We start from the raw sequence: 26150 nt of genomic DNA, 5'->3' as shown, positions 1-26150 counted from the left end.
CCCTTGTTTTAAATATACTCAATGACTTGGCCTCCACAGCCATCTCAGGCAATGAATTCCACAGAGTCACCACTCACTGGTTGAAGAAATTTCTTTGTATAAGCTTTGTATTTTGAGGCTGTGCCCTTTGGTCCTAGACTCTCATGTTACTGGAAACATCCTCTCCATGTCCAATCTATCTAGATCTTTCAACATTGAATAAGTTTCAATGAGATCCCATCTCCCATTCTAAGAAACTCCAGCAAGTATAGGATCAGAGCCATAAAATACTTTCATTCCCAGGATATTTCTCATAAACTCCCTCTGGACCCTCCAATGCTGGCGCACATCCTTTCTTAAATATGGGACCCAAAACTGCTCACAATACTCCAAATGCAGTCTGACCAAAGTGATATAAAGACTCGGTATTACATCCTTGCTTTTATATACTGGTCCTCTTGACATGAATGCTAGCGTTGTATTGACCTTCCTTTCTCCTGCATGGAGTGCAAATTAACCTTCAGCGAATCTTATACTAGGACTCCCAAATCCCTTTACATCTCAGATTTCTGAACTTGCCCATTTAGAAAATAGACTACACTTTTATTCGTTCTACCAAAGTGCATGAAAATACACTTACATACATTGTATTCCATCTGCCACTTCTTTACCCCTTCTCATCTGTCCAAGTCCTGCAGACACAGTTTCCTCAACACTGCCTCTCCCTCCACTTATCTTTGTTTCATCTGCAAAGTTGACCAGAAAGCTATTAATTCAGCCATCCAGATCACTAACATTTAACATGAAAGTAGGGTATCTCACACTAAACCCTGCGGAACACAACTAGTTATCAGCAGGCAACCAGAAAAGGCCCCCTTTATTCCCACTCTTTGTCTCCTGCCTATCAACTTCTATCCACACTAGTATCTTTAATGTAATACCATGTGTTCTTATCTTGGTTAGCAGCCTTGTCAAAGGCCTTCTGAAAATACAAGTAAACAACATCCATGACTCCTCTGTCTATACTACCTGTTATTTTCTCAAAGAATTCCAACAGATTTGTCATCAAGATTTCCTCCTAATTACCTTTTACAGATGCACTGTTGAGTCTTGACTGGTTCCATCCTGTTCTATGTGGCAAATCCAATGCACATAATATTATTAGCTGCAGACAGTAGCTAAAATATCATGGCACATTCCTCCCCATAAGAAGAGATTATCCAAAATCCCTACTATCTTGGGTATCTTCTGGTAGCTACCATTGGCAAGAGGCCTGAAGTCTCTCACCACTAGGCTCAAGAACAGTTTCTTTCCTTCAACTATTCAGTTCTTGAATCAACCTGCACAACCCTGGTCACTACCTCTGTATAAGAGCATAAGACATAGGAGCAGAAATAGGCCACTTGGCCCATCGAGTTACCACCATTCCATCATAGCTGATTTATTATCCCTCTCAACCCCATTCTCCCATCTTCTCTCTGTAATCTTTGACACCCCTGCTGATCACAGCAACACTATAACCACTTTGCATTACAATGGATGTTCTATTTATTCTAATTAAGTTCTTTCTTGTATAATTTGTATGTAATTTTGTTTACTTGTGCTACAGTGACGCTGCTACAGGTAAGTCTTAAATTGCACCTGTGCACACATGTACTTGTGCATTGGACAATAAACTTGATTTATTTTGATTAACCAAGCAGTTGTTCAATAACTGATCTTGGCAGGCTGAGTCATATGACATCTTCCTTCACTCTCATTAATGATCCAATCCTCTCCCCAACCCCAACAGAAATCTATATTTTCTGGTTCCTTACTGTTTGGATCAAAGACTTGTAATCTGGACTATGTCTTTGTTTATTTCCATGATATGTGTACGGGTTTATGTGCGCACATATTTTATATTTATCTTTATATGTAAAATACTGGCATCATAGCTGAAGCTTGTCTGGAGAAGAATTCATATCCAAAGCTGAGGAACAGCTTTTATCCCAGAGCTGTGGCCTCCATCACACCACTCCCACAGAACAATGACTGAAACTGTGTGCACACACAAGGACTCAAATACTTGCACGAATGGCACTTTGTGCATTACTGAGATGTTCTGGTGCTGCTGCTGCAACTTATTTTCTGCTACTTATCTATTTAATACTGTTTTTCTACTACTGTCTTTTTTTTATCTACCGCTTTATTTAATTGCCTGAGAGGAAGCCAAATAGAGTTTCATTGTATCTCTGTATAATGACAATAAAGATCATTCAATTCAATAGATTGTTGTACAAAGAAATGTACTAATCCATCACTTCATAAAAATTGAAACAGAAAATACTTAAAATGATAAATGTAGACTGCAATATAAAGCTAAACATTCACACTGCTTATGATAAATATTGTGTTGTGTTTGGTTTGGGTTAGAACCTCTGCCTGTCTGACATGTAATTTATCCCAAGGGAATGCCTCTCACTGTTAGAAGATTATCTCATGTACTATATTGCATCTGTAAAACTCTGCAACTGCTCTACCACTCACATCGACAGTGATGAAATGATCTACATAGAATAGTACAGCACAGTACAGGCCTTTCAGCCCACAATGTTGTGCTGACCCTTAAACCCTGCCTCCTATATAAACCCCAACTTAAATTCCTCCATATACCTGTCTAGTAGTCTCTTAAATTTCACTAGTATATCTGCCTCCACCACTGACTCAGGCAGTGCATTCCACACACCAACCACTCTTTGAGTGAAAAACCTTCCTCTAATATCACCCTTGAACTCCCCACCCCTTACCTTAAAGCCAGGTCCTCTTGTATTGAGCAGGGGCGCCCTGGGGAAGAGGTGCTAGCTGTCCACTCTATCTTTTCCTCTTAATATCTTGTATACCTCTATCATGTCTCCTCTCATTCTCCTTCTCTCCAAAGAGTAAAGCCGTAGCTCCCTTAATCTCTGATCATAATGCATACTCTCTAAACCAGGCAACATCCTGGTAAATCTCCTCTGAACCCTTTCCAATGCTTCCACATCCTTTCTATAGTGAGGCGACCAGAACTGGACACAGTACTCCAAGTGTGGCCCAATCAGAGTTTTATAGAGCTGCATCATCACTTCGTGACTCTTAAACTCTATTCCTTAATTTATGAAAGCTAACACCCCATAAGCTTTCTTAACTACCCTATCTACCTGAGTGGCAACTTACAGGGGTCTGTGGACATGTACCCCCAGATCCCCCTGCTTCTCCACACTATCAAGTATCCTGCCATTTACTTTGTACTCTGCCTTGGAGTTTGTCTTTCCAAAGTGTACCATCTCACACTTCTCCGAGTTGAACTCCATCTGCCACTTCTCAGCCCACTTCTGCATCCTATCAATGTCTCTCTGCAATCTTCGACAATCCTCAACACTATCCACAACACCACCAAACTTTGTGTCGTCTGCAAACTTGCCAACCCACCCTTCTACCCCCACATCCAGGTCATTAATAAAAATCATGAAAAGTAGAGGTCCCAGAACCAATCCTTGTGGGACACCAGTAGCCACAACCCTCCAGACTGAATGTACTCCCTCCGCCATGAACCTCTGCTTTCTGCAGGCAAGCCAATTCTGAATCCACCTGGCCAAACTTCCCTGGATCCCATGCCTTCTGACTTTCTGAATAAGCCTACCGTGTGGAACCTTATCAAATGCCTTACTAAAATCCATGTAAACCACTGCACTACCCTCATCTATATGGCTGGTAACCTCCTCAAAGAACTGGATCAGGCTTGTTAGACATGATCTGCCCTTCACAAAGCCATGCTGACTGTCCCTGATCAGACCATGATTCTCTAAATACCCATAGATCCTATCTCTAAATCTTTTCCAACAGCCTTCCCATGATAAATGTAAGGCTCACTGGTCTATAATTACCCGGACTATCCCTACAACCTTTTTTGAACAAGGGGACAACATTCGCCTCCCTCCAATCTTCCAGTACCATTCCGGTGGACAATGACATAAAGATCCTAGCCGGAGGCTCAGCAATCTCTTCCATTGCCTCATGGAGCAGCCTGGGGAATATTCCGTCAGGCCCCGGGGACTTAACCATCCTAATGTATTTTAAGAACTCCAGCACCTCCTCTCCCTTAATATCAACATGCTCCAGAACATCAACCTCACTGATATTGTCCTCATCGTCGTCAAGTTCCCTCTCATTGGTGAATACCGAAGAGAAGTATTCATTGAGGACCTCGCTCACTTCCACACCTTCCAGGCACATCTTCACACCTTTATCTCTAATCAGTCCTACCTTCACTCCTGTCATCCTTTTGTTCTTCACATATTTGAAGAATACCCTGGGATTTTCCTTTACCCTACTTGCCAAGGCCTTCTCATGCCCCCTTCTTGCTCTCCTCAGCCCCTTCTTAAGCTCCTTTCTTGCTACCCTATATTCCTCAATAGACCCATCTGATCCTTGCTTCCTAAGTCTCATGTATGCTGCCTTCTTCCACCTGACTAGATTTTCTACCTCATTTGTCACCTATGGTTCCTTCACCCTACCATTCTTTATTTTCCTCACCGGGACAAATTTATCCCTAACATCCTGCAAGAGATCCCTAAACATCAACCATATGTCCATAGTACACTTCCCTACAAAAACATCACACCCGCAAGTTCTAGCCTTATAGCCTCATGATTTGCCCTTCCCCAATTAAAAATTTTCCTGTCCTCTCTGATTCTATACTTTTCCATGATAATACTAAAGGCCAGGGAGAGGTGATCACTGTCCACAGATGCTCACCCACTGACAGATCTGTGACCTGACCCAGTTCGTTACCTTGTACTAGATCCAGTATGGCATTCCCCCTAGTCGGCCTGTCAACATACTGTGACAGGAATCCATTCTGGACACACTTAACGAACTCTGCCTTATCTAAACCATTGGAACCAATCAGCTGCCAATCAGTATTAGGGAAGTTAAAGTCACCCATGATAACAACCCTTTAATAACAGGTTATTTTCGCACCTTTCCAAAATCTGCCTCCCAATGTGCTCCTTGGTATCTCTGCTGCTACCAGGGAGCCTATACAATACTCCCAATAGAGTAACTGCTCCCTTCCTGTTCCTGACTTCCACCCACACTGACTCAAAAGAGGATCCTGCTACATTACCTACCCTTTCTGTAGCTGTAATAGTATCCCTGACCAGTAACACCACCCCTTCTCCCCGTCCCCCCCTTTATCCCTTTTAAAACACTGAAATCCAGGAATATTGAGAATCCATTCCTGTCCTGGTGCCAGCCAAGTCTCTGTGATGGTCATTACATCATAATTCCATGTATGTATCCAAGCTCTCAGTTCATCAGCTTTGTTCCTGATGCTTCTTGCATTGAAGTACACACACTTTAGACTTTCTACCTTACTACCTTTACACCCTTTATTCTGCTTTTCTTTCCTCAAAGCCTCTCTATATGTTAGATCTCGCTTTACTCCATGCACTTCTTCCACTGCTCTATCGCTCCAGGTCCAATCCCCCTTGTACTGCATTGCATCTATAAAACTGCATTACCACTCACATCAACAGTGATGAAATGCTTTGAGAGGTTGGTCATGACTAGACTGAACTCCTGCCTCAGCAAGAATCTGGATCCACTGCAATTTGCCTGTTGCCCCAATAGGTCAACGGCAGATACAATCTCAATGGCTCTCCACATGGCTTTAAACCACCTGGACAACACAAACACCTACGTCAGGATGCTGTTTATCAACTATAGCTCAGCATTTAATACCATCATTCCCACAATCCTGATTGAGAAGTTGCAGAACCTGGGCCTCTGTACCTCCCTCTGCACCTGGTAAACCTTAGGTGTGTGCTTAGCCCACTGCTCTACTCTCTCTATACTCATGACTGTGTGACTAGGCATAGCTCAAGTACCATCTATAAATTTGCTGATGATACAACATCGGTAAAATCTCAGATGGTGACGAGAGGGTGTACAGGAGTGAGATATGCCAACTAGTGGAGTAGTCCCACAGCAACAACCTTGCACTCAATGTCAGTAAGACAAAAGAGCAGATTGTGGACTTCAAGAAGGGTAAGACGAAGGAACACATACCAATCCTCCTAGAGCGGGGGTCGGCAACCCGCGGCTCCGGAGCCACATGTGGCTCTTTTACGTCTGTGCTGCGGCTCCCTGTTGCTTTGGGAAATAATTGGTTGTGGCGACCCTTTTCCTGGCACATCCGAACCGACTCACAATTAGATAGCCTACGGGGGTTTGCGAGCACAGAGCTTTGGAGCCTCTGCGCCATGGGGGGCAGGTTGAGGGAGGCTTAAAAGTGAGGCTGAAGATTTCGAATAAAGTTTTTTCCTTCGACTGCAGTTACCGACTCCGTGTCGTAATTTTAGCGCTGCGTGTAGCACACCGCTACATGGTCAGTATTTAATTAAAATGTATTTTATGTTAGTTTGTTAGTTTTTGAAATGTAAATCTAAATTTGAAGATTATGGTGATCTTGTACAATCTAAATAAGACGTTGTGGCGACCCATTTCCTGACACATCCGAACCGGCTCACAATTAGCCAGCGTTCAGGCTAAGGGAGATAGCCTACGGGGGTTTGTGAGTACGTGTCTTTTGCAGCATCCGCGCCCATGGGGGGGCGGGTTGAGGGAGGCTTAAAAGCAAGGCTGTTTAGTTCGAATAAAGCTATCTTTGACTGCAGTTTACTGACTGCGTGTAGCACACCGCTACAACGTGTTTTTATCGCTGGCTGTCCAGAGGGGAGGTGCTGAAACGCTTTGTCGCGTGAATGGAAGAAGTGAAAACTTTCCTGGGCAGCAAAGGGCTCACCTTTCCTGAGCTGGAACAGCCAGAGTGGCTGGAAAAGCTACACTTCATGGTAGACATGACAGCGCACCTGAACACGCTGAACACAGCTCTTCAACGGGGTAAGGACGTACAGCCCTGCACATGTTGGAGGATGTTTTGGCATTCGAGCGCAAGCTGACGTTGCTTGCCAGAGATTTACAGAAAGGCACATTGTCTCACTTCCCCAATTTGAGAGAGTTCAAACAAGGTCACGACATGATAAATTCGGAGTATTTACATTCTGCAATCATCGCAATGCAAACATCGTTTGGGAAACGCTTCTGTGAGTTCAGAGAGGAAAAAAACACATTATCCTTCCCGGTCACTCCCCTAAGCATCGATCCATCCCTACTGAATACGACTGCATTGTCAGGTGTGAGTCAACCTGACCAAGTATGATAAATATTTTAATTGCCTATTATTTTACGTATATTCATATGTTTTCATTGTTCAGTGAAATAGTCCTTTTATTTTTCAGGTTGACAGCTGGCTGACGTTATTTTTGGTTTGCTGCTGGCGGCAAATTTAAGTTTGGCGTTTTTCATAAATACAAGAAGGACTCAAATAGACATTGAGTATTTTACTTAAAAGTAACCTTCAACCCAACGTCTTTTTTTCGGAGGTCAAAATGTTTTTGTTGCATGCAGAAATGTAATTTCGTTTTCTCTGCAGGAGTTCATCAATTTCATAAATGCAACACATTATAGTTTGTTTATACATAGCATAAAGGCAAAACAAAACGTTGTATGCAGTGTTATTTCATTTTAAATGTCAAACGGGTTTTGCGGCTCCCAGTGTTTTCTTTTCTGTGGGAAACGGGTCCAAGTGGCTCTTTCAGTGGTAAAGGTTGCTGACCCCTGCCTAGAGGGATCAGAGGTGGAGACTATGGGCAGCTTTAAATTCCTGGGATGTCAAGATCTCTAAGGATCCAACCTGGTCCCAACATTTCGATGTAGTTATAAAGAAGGCAAGACAGCATCTATACTTTATTAGGAGTTTAAAGAGATTTGGCATGTCAACAAATACTCTCAAAAACTAATATATTTGTACCATGGAGAGCATTCTGACAGGCTGCATCACTGGTACAGAGGGGCTACTGTACAGGACTGAAAGTAGCTGCAGAAGTTTGTAAATCTAGTCAGCTCTATCTTGGGCACTAGCCCACAAAGTACTCAGGACATCTTCAGGGAGCGGTGTCTCAGAAAGACAGCATCCATTATTAAGGACCTCCAGCACCCAGGGCATGCCCTTTTCTCACTGTTACCATCAGGTAGGAGGTACAGAAGCATGAAAGCACACACTCAGTGATTCAGGAACAGCTTCTTCCCCTCTGCCATCCGATTCCTAAATGGACGTTGAATCTTTGGACAATACCTCACTTTTTTTTTAATATACAGTATTTCTGTTTTAGCACATTTTTAAAAAGAACTATTCAATATACATAACTGATTTACTTGTTTATTTATTATTATTTTTTAATTTATTTTTTTTTTTCTCTGCTAGATTATATATTGCAATGAACTGCTGCTGCCAAGTTAACAAATTTCATGTCACATGCTGGTGATAATAAACCTGATTCTGATTCCAACTACAAGAAGACAGTTAGTTTGTTTTAGTAAATTTGTCCCAAGAAATTTTAAATAAACTTATGTTGAATATAATTTTAGTTTTTGCATTGTTATAATATTTGGGTAATTCTTTACACTCACTTGTTCATTGCTTGAATTTTAACTATTTTAGGAATTAAGGAATTAATCCAATATTTTGCATGCATTATTTGAGCTATCATAATTGAGAATTATGATCTAACATGGCCTCACTATAGGAAGGATGTGGAAGCATTGGAAAGGGTACAGAGGAGATTTACCAGGATGCTGCCTGGTTTAGAGAGTATGGATTATGATCAGAGATTAAGGGAGCTAGGGCTTTACTCTTTGGAGAGAAGGAGGATGAGAGGAGACATGTTAGAGGTGTACAAGATATTACGAGGAATAGATAGAGTGAATTGCCAGCACCTCTTACCCAGGGCACCACCGCTCAGTACGAGAGGACATGGCTTTAAGGTAAGGGGTGGGAAGTTCAAGGTGGATATTAGAGGAAGATTTTTCACTCAGAGAGTGGTTGGTCTGTGGAATGCACTGCCTGAGTCAGTGGTGGAGGCAGATACACTAGTGAAGTTTAAGAGACTACTAGACAGGTATATGGAGGAATTTAAGGTGGGGGGTTATAAGTCAGGGTTTGGGGGTCAGCACAACATTGTGGGCCAAAGGGCCTGTAACGTGCTGCACTATTCTATGTTCTAAACACATTGATACAAGTAAATACGGTATACCCAAATACTGCATCTTAAATTAACTTCTCCTGGTTGAATTAATTTGAACATGAGCATAAGAAAGAGAGAAATAGGAGCAAATCCCTCACAACCCACCCACCCCATCATCCCTGATCTGTCAATCAGATCATCTTTTTCTTGTACAAACTCCAAATTCCTTGATTAACTCAGTAACCAAACAAAAACACACTGCTGAAAGACGATGAGAGGGACTTGTTGGTGAAAGTAGATTTATTTACTGCTTTTATTAGTTTTTGAAAATGGAGATTTTGGATGCTTGATTATCACCTACTTCAAAAATCACTAAGATTCTGGGAAAAAAGTTCCATAAGCAGCAGGTCTGTCATGTAAGAAACATTGAGTAAATAAAGTCTCAACTCTCCTACAATTTAGAAGAATGAGGCATAGCCCCATCAAATTAGTGCAAGTTTTAGAAGGCTCGTGTTAGAACAGGGGAGGATTTTCCCTGTGCTGTCGAGTCAACAACAATGGGCAACTGTCTCAAATAACAGGTAATCATTTAGAATGGAACTGAAAAAGTGCTAAATTTTTGGAATTCTCCATTAGAGAGGACTGCAATCAAAACAGAGGTTAATCAATTTATCGATATTAAAGATATGAAGATGGGGCTGGTAAATAGTGTTTGCGGTAGATCAGCCAAAATCTTGTTGATTGCAAAGTAGGCTCCATGGCTATGTGGAGCCTATTCCTGCTCCTGTTGTGTTCGTGTATTAATAAATACTTGATAGGTAACACTCCATTTCAAATCATTATATGTATATATAAACAGCACCGTGTTCAGTCAAAACAATAAGTGTTCAGTGTCAATGAAAAGACAAACAATTCATGTTTGCTCCAGAGATACTGCCTGATTTGCTAAACTTCCCCGATGTTTTGTCTTTATTTCAAATTTACAGCTTCTGTTATTTTTTTTATCAAATGTTCACAGCGTAGCTACTGTTACTGCTTCAGTCACTTTTAATTCACAATCCTCAACTTTTAAAGCTCATAAACAAACAACATTTGAAATTCGATATATACCATATTATAAAGTTATACAGCATGGAAACAGCTCAACTTGTTCACTTTGACTGTTTGACCCATATCTGTGTACAGGTGTCCCCCGCTTTACAAATGTTTGCTTTACGCCACTTCGGCTCAAGAAAGGTTTCATAGGAACACTCTACCTTTGTAACGAGGGGGAGGGGGAAACACCTGTACCTATCTAAATGCCTCTTAAATTGTACCAGTTTCTACCAATTCCTTTGGCAGCAATTTTCATGTATCTACCACCCTTTGTATGGAATAATTTGATGTACAGTATGTGGGACAGGACTGATACAAACTGTATTTCCCTTCTCAACCTCCTCTATTATGTAACAAAAATATCTACCTGATAAACCCAATTTGTTTTCAGCAAATCATCTGGGCATTTTCTAATCAGTCCTCTGAATAACCAACTTATTTAAAACTCAACTTGTTCATTAATCAGGAAAGGAATTCTGCTAAGCTTATTTGGACTGGCATAGAGGTGATTCTAAACTCCCTTTGTAGCCTACCAAGCCAGTCAGTCATACTAGTTCACCAGACAGATTAGTTATGTAAGGAAAAGGCTTGATCCACATTCTCAGGAGCTAATATATATAGAATGAATTAATTAAACAAAGAAATAAGAAATTATTGCACAGGTTACCTTTCTAACTCCAACATGATCAAATTAGATCCTTTTGGTCCACAGACAGCTCTCTGTATGGAAATTACTTGTTTGTCTGGATCATTAGGCCCAGGATTTTTCAGGATAGTTCCCATCCAGGCTGTATAGCCCCTGAACTCAGTGTAACTAGAATATAAGATGCAAAATTATTTTTACATTTTATGTATTATCTATGGAATGGTTTAAGTTGTTCATTAAAGGACAATATTCTTATCCTTCTGATCATTTGAAACTGAGTATTTGAACATAAGTACCTGAGACTAAAGTTACCCAAATCTATTGCACCTAGGAAATGATGAGAAGTTGGAAACTCAGCCATTTTTGCCTGTATAGTTAACAAGCAAACCACAGGTTATACATTAGATATGCGGCAGAGCTTCACAATCAATAATTGATACTAGGCATTGAAGGGAATAAACAAATCAGAGACCTTGTCTAACCTAACAAATTAAATAGATAGGTCTAAAATGAAGTGATTTTAATAAATGAGTAAGAATCAATTTCTACTAACAAGTGGTTCAGAGACAGAAGGGCATAGATCAAAAGGTAATTGCCAAAATGTAAATGAACATTTGAGAAATATGGTGATCTAGGATGCACAAGTTGAACAGATTGAGACAGCAGCCTCAGTGACAACTTTGTAAAGAAAATTCACAAGAACATAAAAAGGATAAATTGTCTGGCCCATGAAGAAGGAGCAGTAGAGCAAGGCTAATTTCAGTATTTCTTTCAAAGAGTTAGAATGGGCTGACTGGTCTTCTGAACTTCATATATTTCTCCATGATTGAAACAGAAATCGGTTTAGCAATGCAGCAAACAGGCAGACCTCGTATTTGCTTGTTCCCTTTCTACCAGAATCTTAATTTTATTCTGGGGCAAAAATGTTAAGGATTTTCTTGGTGAAATTCTTCAATTCTCATTGGACAGGTGCAGGGATGACTCTTTCCTAGGTTCAAAAATTTATGATTCATCCTTTACAAGGACATGCCCTTTGCAGGTGAACTATGTCAATAGTGAGGAGAAAGATTTTTTGGCCACTGAAACATACAGATCTGAAGGGAATATGGCTGGCTCATGAACAAGCCCTTTCATATTTCTTACCACCCCCTTGTGCTTCAGATGCTAGCCTACAAAATAATGCAAGATCAGTGATGCTAACATTGAGGACTGTTTCATTGAATAATCTCCTAAAATGACCCATTTAGCTGACCATTTGTAAGCAACATTGAAGTTGCAAATTTTACTAAGTTGTATGGTATTGAGCCAAGGAAACCAAAAAGTTCATAGTTTGAGCCAGGTTTGGGAACTCTAGATGATCAAAATACCACTGTTGGAGTAAAAGTGGAAAATCGATAAAGGACATCAGTCTGCAGGCTAACTTTCTACCTGGCAATGTAACAGTTCTGGATAGAACTGTGGGTCTTAAACTGCACCCCATTCCAATATTCCCTCCACCATTCTCTCACAGGAATCCACAAGCCACCATGCTTCAGTGAGGATCATCCTGCTGGATTTTGCCTCTCTGGAAAGAGATTTGGATGGCTTGTTGGCATTGTTAACCAGCTGGCCGTTGCTTATTTCTCCTTCCATTCTCCAGCTATGATATTTTGGTCAACAGTACCTCACATCCAGTGCAAGTATTTTTTGATGCTTTGGCATTATTTTACAGATCAGTTTTGCACATTCCATACCCTGTTTCTGTGCATGGGGCAAACCAGGTATACATTCAGATAACCATTACAAGAGTTCAAGGCAAGATGAAGTTGCATCATACCAGGAGGGAAAACATTGCTTTGAGCTGATGATCCAATTCCTGCTTACAAGAGTCCCACCACAAAAATGGCTCCCTTCCCTGAAAAAGAAATTAAACAAATTCAAAATTACACATCGAAGAAAATCAACAAGACTTCATGAAGGTTGAGTTTTCCCCATTAGTAGGATGAAATCTATGAGTGGGATAGCAGGGAGGGTACTGGGAAAATAAATGATGAAAAGATTCATAGACAGGTTGTTGCTCTAGAGGTAGCCTTAGTATTCAAGAGGATGCTGTAATATTAACCAGCTATCCGCTCCTACTCTTCTTCTTGACATGTCCAGAGATTGTGAACTCTGTTTGATTTTCCTATCATTGGCTGCTCACATGCCAGTTCTCATGATTTTCTACCTTTCCACTGCAGTTCTCATGCTGTTCTACCTGATTGCAGAAAATGCTGGAAATTCTTAGCATCTGTGGAGAGAGGACCAGTTTGAGGGTTATGGCCTTCCATGAAGGTCAATATTTACAGTGCTTTCCTCTCTCCACAAATGTTACTTGGACTGCTGTATACTTTCAGTATTCTATTTTTTATTTCAGATTTCTAACATATTCAGTATTTTGCTTCTGGCCATTGTGTTATGACTAACATAAACACAAGAGGTTCTTCAGATCCTGGAAATCCTGAGTACACATACAAAATGCTGGAGGAACTCAGCAGATCAGGCAGCATCTAAGGAGTGGAATAAACAGTTGACATTTCATGCCAAGACCCTTCATCAGGACTGGAAAGGAAGCGGGGAAAGCCAGAAAATGAAGCCATAGGGAAGGGAAGGAGTATAGATGGTAGTCTTGATGAAGGGTCTCAGCTTGAAAACTCGACTGTTTATTCCTTTCATAGATGCTGCATGACCTGCTGAGTTTCTCCAACATTTTCTGTGTACATTACTACTGTGCATCTTGGATGTCTTTCGCCTTCTCCCCACCTTCTGTCATTTTAAAACTAATAAATAAGTGCTTAAAACATTTTTAATTTCTATTAATAATATCCATGACTTTTCCTCTTACCTCTCTTGTGGAGATTAATTTTCTGTTTCTGTAAGATCTACATTTGAAGATTGCCCAGTTAAATACAACGGAACTCATTCTGCACGTGCCAAACTCTCATAGCTTCTGCAAATGTGTGTCATGAGAAACTGCCATGGACAAGGAGCTCACTCTAATTCTTATCTTTCTGTTGTCATGGCGAAAGCTATACCTTGAAAGTAGAAGCACTGGTTTGCATAACTCCGCAGATATGAAGGTTGCAAATGGGCGAGGTATCCAGACAACACATACAGAACACTGGTGGAACACAGCAGGCCAGGCAGCATCTATAAGGAGAAGCACTGTCGACGTTTCGGGCTGAGACCATTTGTCAGGACTGGAATCTCACCACATAGGCTGAGCACTTTGTGAGAAAGTACACAGAACTTGTGGGTGTAAACAATGGCTCAGGAACTCCAGGAATCCTGCTGATACGGACAGAACCTGATGATTACCTGGTGCGAAGACTGACAGTCCAAGGAGAGTTTCCAGGTTGACCTCTTAGAATCCGACTTTTTGTCTGAAATATCCGGTCAACTCGTTTACCACATGAGTCAAATTCAACTGAATCTGCAAAGGGAATAAAAGGCACCATTCAACACAGAATGTGGACAAAGAATCCAGATGCAAAGAGTGAATTCAGGCAAGGTGTACTCTCTGAAAGAAATAGACAAATTGAATCAAGTCACATCCACCTTTTCTATCCTTTAACTTAACTGATTCTGCTCATTGAATGCAGTTAAATAAATACACACATGTATTCTGTGCTTATTCCCACAGCTTGGAACGTGGTCAGTTCAGCAATAAACATATATATAACATATAACAATTACAGCATGGAAACAGGCTATCTCGGCCCTTCTAGTCCATGCCAAACGCTTACTCTCACCTAGTCCCACCGACCTGCACTCAGCCCATATCCCTCCATTCCTTCCCTGTCCATATACCTATCCAATTTTAATTTAAATAACAATACCGAACCTGCCTCTACCACTTCTACTGGAAGCTCATCCTACCACTCTCTGAGTAGAGAAGTTCCCCCTCGTGTTACCCCTAAATTTTTGCCCCCTAACTCTCAACTCATGTCCTCTTGTTTAAATCTCCCCTACTCTCAATGGAAAAAGCCTATCCACATCAACTCTATCTATCCCCCTTATAATTTTAAATACCTCTATCAAGTCCCCCCTCAACCTTCTACGCTCCAAAGAATAAAGACCTAACTTGTTCAAACTTTCTCTGTCACTTAGGTGCTGAAACCCAGGTAACATTCTAGTAAATCTCCTCTGTACTCTCTCTATTTTGTTGACATATTTCCTATAATTCAGTGACCAAAACTGTACACAATACTCCAAATTTGGCCTCACCAATGCCTTGTAACAATTCTAACATTACATCCCAACTCCTATACTCAACGCTCTGATTTATAAAGACCAGCATACCCAAAGGTTTCTTCACCACCCTGTCCACATGAGATTCCACCTTCAGGGAACGATGCACCATTATTCCTAGATCACTCTGTTTTACTGCATTCCTCAATGCCCTACCATTTACCATGTATGTCCTATTTTGATTAGTCTACCAAAATGTAGCACCTCACACTTATCAGCATTAAACTCCATGGGCCATCTTTCAGCCCACTCTTCTAACTGGCCTAAACCTCTCTGCAAGATTTGAAAACCTACTTCATTATCCACAATGCCACCTATCTTAGTATCTTCTACATACTTACTAATCCAATTCACCACCCCATCATCCATAATGTATATGACAAACAACATTGGACCCAGTACAGATATCCGACGCACACCATTAGTCACCGGCCTCCAACCCGACAAACAGTTATCCAACTCTACTCTCTGGCATCTCCCATCCAGCCACTGTTGAATCCATTTTACTATTTCAATATTAATACCTAATGATTGAACCTTCCTACTAAGCTTCCATGTGGAACCTTGTCAAAGGCCTTACTGAAGTCCATATTGACAACATCCACTGCTTTACCCTCATCAACTTTCCTCATAACCTCTTCAAAAATTCAATAAGATTTGTCAAACATGACCTTCCATGCACAAATCCATATTGACTGTTCCTAATCAGACCCTGTCTATCCAGATAATTATATATACCATCTCTAATAATACTTTCCATTCATTTACCCATCACTGACATCAAACTTACAGGCTGATAATTGCTAGGTTCACTCTTAGAACCCTTTTTAAACAATGGAACCACATGAGCAATATGCCAATCCTATTCTACACTAACTGCCCTCAAGGTCCTAGGGAATATCCTGTCAGGACCTGGAGACTTATCCACTTTTATATTCTTTAAATGCGCCAATATTTCCTCTTCTTTAATCATCATAGTTTCCATAACTACCCTACTTGTTTCCCTTACCTTACACAATTCAATATCTTTCTCCTTAGTGAATACCAAAGAAAAGAAATTGTTCAAAATCTCCCCCATCTCTTTTGGGGATCTTGGGAGATAATATCTTACAAATTTAAATTTTTTGCGGAGGTGACCAAGAAGATCTATGATGGTGATGGACATTGTCTATATCGACTTTAGAAAGGACTTTTGACAAGTCCTAAATGGTCACCTGATCAATGAGGTTAGAACACATGGGATCCAAGGTAAGTTAACAAATTGGATATAAAATTGACTTGGTGGTAGGAGGCAAAAGGTGGCAGTAGAGGGTTGCTTTCAGCAACCATCAACTGTAACCAGTGGTTTGCTATGGGGACTGATGAGGTCCTTTACTGTTCATCGTAATTACTAAGGTGATAGTCTTTTGGACAATGAAGAAGGTTCTATGGTTACAACAGGAACCTAGATCAACTGGGCAAGTGGTATTGGAATACAAGTTAACCCAAGCCAGGGCATATACGGTGAACAACAAGGACCTAAGAAGTATTGCAGAACAGAGAGACCTAGGGGCACAAATACATAGTTCCTGTAAAGCATTGCCACAATTAGACACAATGGTGAAGAAGACATGGTATGACTGCCTTCATCAGTCAAGGCAATGAGTAGAAAAGTTGGGACACCATGTTACAGCTGTACAAGAAATTGGTATGACCTGGAATATTGTGTGCAGTTCTGGTTACCATGCTATAGGAAAGATGTCAGAATAAGTCAGAAAGGGTGCAGAAGAAATTCAGCTGGGTGTTGCCAGAACTAGAAGTCTTGAATTATAAGGAGAGACTGGCTAGGCTGGAGTTGTTTCCCTCAAAGTTTATGAGGCTGAAAGGTAACCTTATAGAGATTTATAAAATCATGACAATTATAGATAGGGCGAATAATCACAATCTTTTTTTCAGGATAGGCATCTAAAATTAGAATGCATCACTTTAAGATGAGAGAGGAAATATTTATAAGTTTTTCCACTCAGAGGGTGGTGGGTATATGGAACAAGATGCCAAAGAAAATGGTTAAGGCAGGCATGATAATAATGCTTAAAAGACATTTGAGCAAATACATGGAACGTGAAAGGTTTAGGGGGATACGAGTCAAAACCGGGCAAACGGAATTAGTATCAATGGCACCTTGGTCAATGTAAATGAGTTAGGTCAAAGAGCTTGTTTCCATACTGTATAACTCTATGAATCTATAACATCGTCAACCCCTCAGCTGTCAAATTGGGCCATAGATGCAGGAATTCCTAAACCATCAGATGTGCCCACCAGAGGGTGAAGCATTTCCTTTGCTCACTGCACCAATGGAGAGCTTTTGATGGAAGATGATAAGTCCAGGAACAGAACATTAATGTGTCAGACATTAAAGAAAATCCCAAAAGGTTTGTTAAAAGTATGTTAAAAACAAGAACTTAACCAGAGAAAGAGTATGGCCCACTATAGATCAAAACAGCAGTCTGGATAATAAATTAGAGAGGTTAGTTAATATTTATTATTCCCCTCAACCCTATTCTCTTGCCTACGCTGAAACCTTTGACACCCTTACTAATCAAGAACCTATCACCTCCGCTTCAAATATATCCAATGACTTAGCCTCTGCAGGCAACTCTGGCAATGAATTCCACAGATTCACCACCCTCTAGCTAAATTCCTCCTCATCTCTGTTTGAAAGGGTTATCCTTGTATTCTGAGGCTATGCCCTCTGATACTAATGCCAAGACTTTATAAGGCATTGGTCAGTCCGTAACAGGAGAATTGTGAGCAGCTTTGGGCCCTTTATCAAAGAAAAGATGTGCTAGCATTGGAGAAGATCCAAAGGAATTTCACAAGAATGATTCCTGGAATGATGTATGATGAGAGTTTGATGGAACTGGGGGTATGTACTCACTGGAGTTTAGAAGAATGAGGGGGGATCTCAATGAAACCTATTGAATATTGAAAGATCTAAATAGAGTGGATGTGGAAAGGATGTTTCCTATAGTGGGTGAGACCAGGACCAAAGGGCACAGCTTCAGAGTAGAGGGTTGTCCATTTAGAACAAGGATGGGGAGTAATTTCTTTAGCCAGAGGGTAGTGAACCTATGGAGTTCTTTGCCACAGATGACTGTGGAAGGAAGGCAAAGCAATTGATTATATTTAATACAGAGTTTTATAGGTTCTTTATTTGTCAGGGCACCAAAGATTACAAGGAGAAGACGGAAGAATGGGTTTAAATGTTCCATCAGCTATGGCCAAATGGACTTGATGGGCTGAAGGTCCCAATTCTTATTGTCTTAAATTAGCCACGATTGAATGGCAGAGCAGACTCAATGGGCCTAATTCTGCTCCTGTGTCTTATGATTTTATGGTCTAGGACAATACAGTTTATATGTTCTAATTGGACTTTAGTAAGGTCTTTAGCAAGGTCCCATTTAATTACTAGTTTAAAAGATTAGAGACCATGCAATCCAAGGCAAGTTGTCAAATGGATCCATAACTGGTTTGGTAATAGGAGGCAAAGAGGGATGATGAATATCGGAGATAGTTCACAGATTACCCAAAATTTGCTGATGTTTCTGACGACAAAGGGGGTAATCATAGGCTACAAGATGATATCGATCAATTGGCATAATGGGAAGAGTAATGGCAATTAGAATTCTGATATGTGAGGATACACACAATGAATAAAAGGGGAATTTGGAGGAACAGAAACTGAGCCATAAAATCCCATTTACACCACATCCACTAGATTTGTTTCATTCACCAAATATCTATAGGGAATTGCCATTTGAAATTTATTCAGATAATGCACATCAGATTGAACTGCACACTGGGAAAAAAGACTCCACCTTCCCCCTAAATCTGTCATAAATGATCTTAACTTTGTGTTTATTAATCCCACTTATGAAACAATTTCTCTCTGTCAAATCACCTGAATTTTTGATTATTAAATATTCACATTAAAAAAAGAACAATCACAATTTCCCCTCAAATTTCTCATATTTTAATGAGAATAATCTCTTAATCTCTTCCAAAACATTTATTAAATCTGACTAGGTGAAAATCAAACTATTGTAATGACACTGGCAATATGTTCAGTTTTCTCTCTGCTTCTCTGTTACTGTCCTCTGATCTTTCCTTTTACAACATAGATGAGAACAGAACAGGAACATACCCTTTGTCCCACAATACTGTGCCAACTATAATACCAAGTTAAACTAATCTCACCTGACCGCATATAGGTTACAATCCTCTATTACATGCCTGTTCATATGGGTATCTAAATGCTTCTGAAATGTTAATATCATATCTGCTTCTACCACTTCTTCTGAGAATGTGCTCCAAGCACCTACCACACTCTGTAAAAAATAACTGGCCTTGCATATTTCCATCAAATATTTTCCCCTTCTCACCTTAAATCTAGAACCATAGAACATTACAGCACTGAAACAGGCCTTCTGGCCCTTCGTGGCTGTGCTGAACCATTTTTCTGCCTAGTCCCACTGACCTGCACCTGGACCATATCCCTCCATACACCTCTCATCCATGTACCTGTCCAAGTTTTACTTATAAGTGAGTCTGCATTTACCACTTCATCTGGCAGCTCATTCCACACTCCCACCACTCTCTGTGTGAAGAAGCCCCCCTAATGTTCCCTTTAAACTTTTCCCCCTTCACCCTTAACCCATGTCCTCCAGTTTTTTTTCTCTCCTAGCCTCAGTGGAAAAAGCCTGCTTGCATTCACTCGATCTATACCCATCATAATTTTATTTACCTCTATCAAATCTTCCCTCATCTTTCTACGCTCCAGGGAATAAAGTCCTAACCTATTCGACCTTTCACTGTAACTTAGTTTCTCAAGTCCCGGCAACATCCTTGTAAACCTTCTCTGCCCTCTTTCAACCTTATTAATATCCTTCCTGTAATTCGGTGACCAAAACTGCACACCATACTCCAAATCTGACCTCACCAATGCTTTATGCAACCTCAGTGTAACATTCCAACTCTTATACTCAATACTTTGATTTATAAAGGCCAATGTACCAAAAGCTCTCTTTACTACCCTATCTACCTGTGACGCCACTTTTAGGGAATTTTGTATCTGTATTCCCAGATTCCTCTGTTCAACTGCACTCCTCAGTGCCCTACCATTTACCTTGTATGTTCTACCTTGGTTTTTCCTTCCAAAGTGCAATACCTCACACTTGTCTATATTAAACTCCACCTACCATTTTTCAGCCATTTTTCCCGCTGGTCTAAATCCCGCTGCAAGCTTTGAAAACTTTCCTCACTGTCCACTACACCTCCAATCTTTGTATCATCAGCAAATTTGCTGATCCAATTTACTACATTATCATCCAAATCATTGATATAGATTACAAATAACAATGGACCCAGCACTGATCCCTGTGGCACACCACTAGTCACAGGCCTCCACTCAGAGAAGCAATCCTCCACTAGCACTCTCTGACTTCTCCCATTGAGCCAATGTCTAATCCAGTTTACTACCTCTCCATGTATACCTAGCGACTGAATATTCCTAACTAACCTCCCAAGCGGGACTTTGTTAAAGGCCTTACTGAAGTCCATGTAGACAACATCCACTGCCTTCCCTTCATCCATTTTCCTTGTAACTTCCTTGAAAAACTCTAATAGATTTGTTAAACATGACCTATCATGCACAAAGCTGTGTTGACTCTCCCTAATAAGTCCCTGTCTATCTAAATACTTGTAGATCCTATCTCTTAGTACTCCTTCCAATAATTTAACTACTACCAACGTCAAACTTATCGGCCTATAATTTCCTGGATTACTTTTAGAGCCTTTTTTAAACAATGGAACAACATGAGCAATCCTCCAATCCTCCAGCACCTCACCCGTAGATACCGACATTTTAAATATATCTGCCAGGGCCCCTGCAATTTCAACACTAGTCTCCTTCAAGGTCCGAAGGAATATCCTGTCAGGTCCTGGGAATTTATCTGCTCTGATTTGCCTCAAGATAGCAAGCACCTCCTCCTCTTCAATCTGTATAGGTTCCATGACCTCACTACTTGTTTGCCTTATTTCCATTGACTCCATGCCAGTTTCCTTAGTAAAAACAGATGCAAAAAAAATTTTACCTCAACCCGAGGACCACATCTATCCTTATCCATGATCAAGTTGAAACTAATGGTGTTGTGATCACTGGAACCAAAGTGTTCACCTACACACACTTCTGTCACCTGTCCTAACTCATTTCCTAATAGATCTAATATTGCATCCTCTCTAGTTGATACCTCTATATATTGATTTAGAAAACTTTTCTGAACAAATGTTACAAATTCTAACTCTTTAACAGTATGGGAGTCCCAATCAATACGTGGAAGATTAAAATCCCCTACTATCACAACTTTATGTTTCCTGCAGTTGTCTGTTATCTCTCTGCAGATTTGCTCCTCCAATTCTCGCTGACTATTGGATGGTCTATAATACAACCCCATTAATGTGGTCACACCTTTCCTGTTTCTCAGCTCCACCCATATGGCCTCAGTAGACAAGCACTCTAATCCATCCTGCCTGAGCACTGCTGTAATATTTTCCCTGACTAGCAATGCCACACTCCCCACCCTTCATCCCTCTGCCTCTATCACATCTGGAACATCGGAACCCTGGAACATTGAGCTGCCAGACCTGCCCCTCCTGTAGCCAAGTTTCACTAATGGCTACAATGTCATAATTCCATGTGTCAATCCACGCCCTCAGCTCGTCAGCCTTCCCCACAATACTCCTCGCATTGAAATAGACACACCTCAGAAGATTATTACCACCATACACAATCCTTCTATTTGTGACTTTGCATGAACCTTTAACATCATTTACTTTCACCCCACTCCACTATCTACTCTGTCACTCTGGTTCCCATCACCCTGCAAATCTAGTTTAAACCTCACCCCCCAATAGCACTAACAAACCTCACTGCAAGGATATTGGTCCCCCTGTGGTTCAGGTGTAACCTGTCTCTCTTGTACAGGTCCCACCTGCCCCAGAAGAGGTCCCAATGATCCTGAAATCTGAAACACTGCCCCCTACACCAGTTCCTCAGCCATGTGTTCATCCTCCAGAGCATCCTATTCTTACCCTCACTGGCACGTGGCACAGGTAGCAATCCTGAGATTACCACCCTCGAGGTCCTGCTTTTTAACTTCCTACCAAGCTCCCTGTACTCACTCTTCAGGCCCTCTCATATTTTCACCCTTGGAGAAAGGCAACATTTACCCTGTCTATGTTTCATAATTTTATGGGGGTTTTTTTCAGGTCACCCCTCAGCTTTCAATACTCCAGAAAAAACAATCCAAATTTGTTCAACCACTCCTTATACTTAATACTCTCTTCTAATCCAGACCACAGGTGGACCTATCTTGCATTGTTCCCAAGCCTCCACGTTTCCTGTATTGTGGTGACCAGAACTGATCCAAATGTGACTAAACCAAAGTTTTTATGCAACTGAAATATGGTTTCCCAACTTTTATACCCTATGACACAGCTGATAAAGGCAAGCATACTATATGCCTTATTTACCACCATTCTCTTTGTGTGCCCATTTTCAGGGAGCTATGTACTTGCACCCTATGATCACTGTATGTCAATGCCCCTAAGAATCCTGCCATTTACTGTACTCTTTCCTCTTGTATTGACCTCCCAAAGAGCAACACCTCACACTTGCCCCAATTAAACTCTGTTGACCATGCTCCATCCTCAATTGGCAGGATTTCTTGGTGGCCAATCATTTTAAGTCCACTCCCCATTTCCATTCTGACACATTGGTTATGCTCTCTACTGCCTTAAGGCAATTCTGAGGTTGGAGAAGCCATGCCTCAAACTCTACTTAGGTAGCCTCCAATCTGATGGAATGAACTTTGATTTCTCTAACTTCCAGTAATCTCACCCCCCCCCCTTTTCTTTTTCCATTCCCCACTCTGGCTCCCCTCATACCTCTTCTCTCCTCACCTATCCATCACTTCCCTCGGGTGCCCCTCCTCCTTCCCTTTTTCCCATGGCCCTTTACCTCCGCTTCCTCTCACCTCCATGCTTCTCAATTCATTCAGCCTCCCCCAACCAGCCACCTATCACCTTCCAGCTTGTACCCCTTACCTTCCCCCCTCCCCCATGCCTCCTTTTTTTGGCTTCTCCTCCCTTTCCAGTCCTGATGAAGGGTTTCAGCCTGAAATGTCAATTCTTCCTCTCCATGAATACTAACTCACTTCCAGCATTGTGTGTGTGTGTGTGTGTGTGTGTGTGTGTGTGTGTGTGTGAGGACACACACCTCCACCACTATGCTCTATTTTCTATGGCCAAGACAATCTTGATTTCAGTACCAAATCACTGAGGGTTCCATGTGATTTAATCTTCTGGATGAACCTACCTTCAGAGAGCCTAGTCATTAGTAAAGTAAATATGGACAACATCTAATACCCCACCTTCACCAACCATCTCTGTTACCTCCCGAAAAAAATTCAGTCACGTTGGTAAGACATGACATCCCCTGTACAAAGCCATGCTTTTTGACATGTGAGTAATTACTGTCCCTGAGAATCTTCTCCAACTACTGAGGTAAGGTTCATTAGCATATCCCTATTCCCTGGTTTGTCCCTATTGCCCTTCTTAATAAAGGACTGTTCAATGTCCTTCCCCTTGCTAAATTAAATTACTCATTTAATACCTCACTCATCTCCTCTAGTTCCAGGCATAAACTCCCACTTTTGTTATTGAGTTCTGCTACCCTCTTCAAATCTACTCTCATTTTAAGGTATGCATAAAATGCATAAAATTCTCCTTAATCCAATTCACCAAGGACATTTCATAAACCCCTGTTTAATTCCTTTCCTGCTTGCTTTACATTATTCAAAGTTCATGTCCGTTTTCAGCTTCCTTAATCTTACATATGCTTCCTTTCCCTTTTGTAAAAGGAAATTGAACTGCAGAAAAGGTGTTCTAAGTATATACCTGGATCTTCCCTCTGTCCTGAGATATCATTCCCTTCTGCAATTGAAACAGAGAACAAGAACAAAATTAAAGGAGAGTAATTGGGAATCATGTCACAATGTGATTGAAATTCTCCACAAATGCATGCTGAATATTCCTAAACATGTATGTCTATGTTGTGAGGTGATTGGATGACTCTATTCTCCTCTGACCACCATCACTGGTTCCCAGGTACTGTGATTCAAGAAGCTGCAACTTGATATCTTCACTCACTTTCCACTTCACTGAGTCATTCATGAAGGGTGGGTTGCTGGTACATGAAGTAAGTGTGAGATTTGAAACATGAACATGTAAAAACCAGAGACAGGCTCTTAAGGATAAAATATATTTTGTATGGAAATACGGAATAGTTCATCTTTGCACATAAAACTGGTCATTGTCTCTGTTTCTGCGGAATGAGATGTCAACTCATTCCATGGCTCATGAGGCCAGCATGGATAACTTTACTCACGATGACACTGAACTTATTCCACAATCAATGGACTCACTTCCAATGACTCTTGTTCTCAGTAATATTTATTTATTTACTATTTGTGTTTTTTTGTATTTGCACTGTATGTCTTTTGTACATTGCTCATTTGTCAGTCTTTGTGTGTACAGTAGTTTGTTATTGTTCTACTGTGACATATATGTACTTTGATAATACATACATTTACATAGAACTTTGAATTTTGATCTGTTTTAAAAGTTTGTTATATCTTAGTGAGAGTGTATTTGTGCCTATAATATGGAGCAATTATAGGTTGTGGCTGTAATAATCCATTAATTATCTGTAACGTGCTAATGTGAGAAAATAGATTAGTGTAGATAGGTAAATTAAATGGGATGGTGAGCTGAAATACCTATCTATGTGCTAAATGATTGTATATAGTCATTCAGCACACACACACACAGAGTTGTCTTTATATATGTAATCTGTGAAAATAATCGTGTCTTTAATGTAGGACACTCTCAATGTTTGTAATATGAAGCAACATAAAGCCAAGGAAGGCACTACAGACATGTGGTGTGAACTGATAAATCATGCCATTCTATGAAACAAAAGAAAGTTAACAGCATTTTCTCACATCCAAGTGCTTAACATTGTGCAGCTGGAAATATTTCCCTTTTTACTTTCTATGTTCCCTATTGCTTGAACAGAAGTAAATAAAGCCTTCCCTGGTCTCTGGTTTGACTACCATTGGCCATTGATTTCTGTGTGTATAGAATTTAGAACATAGACGAGTACAGCGCAGGAACAGGCCATTCGGCCCACAATGTTGTGCTGAACTAGCTAAAAAGCAAATCAAAAACACCCAAACACCAATCCCTGCTACCTACACCATGCTCATATGCCTCTATCTTCTCCATCTGCCTTATACCCATGTGTCTATCCAGACATCTCTTAAAAGTCTCTAATCTATTTGCCTCTACCACCATACAGACATCCATCACTCTAAACTTACCCCTCACGTTGGTCCCCCCACCTTCAATGCATGCCCTCTGCTATTAGGCATATCAACCCTGGGAAGCAATCTTCCTTGTCACCATTATCTGTTAGAGTTAGAATGGGAAGTAGTGGAAGTTCTATTACAGCAAGAGCACTGCAATTTCCCCTGAAAAACACCCTTAATATTGACATTAATTTGCAGAATTATAATGGGGTTAAAGCTGGAGGACAACTTGCAAATATTACAATTCTGTTGGTGTGAATACAGACAAATAATTGTCTTGTTTAGATCTGCTTGAGATGACAGAACTGATAGAATAGATTGAAAGAAGCCATTTTCTTAGGTGAGACATCAAAGCTGTTTGTTTGGTGATAGCTGGCACACTCCAGAGTTTTGAAATTCTGGAGCATTCCCCCACCAACTTATTTTTGCATAAAGAGACAACTGAGAATTTTGAAGCTCTTACTGTTGTGAAATAGCTATACCAGTTACAAAGCCAGATTGCGTAAAACAAATTGACATGATCTAATGGGATTTATCCAAGGTACGGAATGACCTGTCCTGTTCCTTTCTCTATCGTTATTCCTTTGT

At 40.7% G+C, this 26150-nt stretch overlaps 1 protein-coding gene across 6 annotated transcripts in view; it reads right to left on the bottom strand.

The window, feature by feature from the left end:
• mst1 (macrophage stimulating 1) overlaps positions 1–26150 on the bottom strand; it is a 172146-nt gene that overhangs the window by 16771 nt on the left and 129225 nt on the right. For all 6 annotated transcript variants that reach the window (XM_059944517.1, XM_059944522.1, XM_059944519.1 and 3 more), the window contains 4 exons: positions 24091–24126; positions 14164–14278; positions 12644–12721; positions 10849–10995 (listed from right to left, as the gene is read on the bottom strand). In XM_059944517.1, the coding sequence (XP_059800500.1) occupies positions 10849–10995; positions 12644–12721; positions 14164–14278; positions 24091–24126 (376 nt within the window). The remainder of the gene's footprint in view (positions 1–10848; positions 10996–12643; positions 12722–14163; positions 14279–24090; positions 24127–26150) is intronic.

This window comes from Hypanus sabinus, chromosome 19, assembly GCF_030144855.1.
Source record: "Hypanus sabinus isolate sHypSab1 chromosome 19, sHypSab1.hap1, whole genome shotgun sequence".
Classification (NCBI taxonomy): domain Eukaryota; kingdom Metazoa; phylum Chordata; class Chondrichthyes; order Myliobatiformes; family Dasyatidae; genus Hypanus; species Hypanus sabinus.
This window is presented reverse-complemented; position numbering and strand designations above follow the sequence as displayed.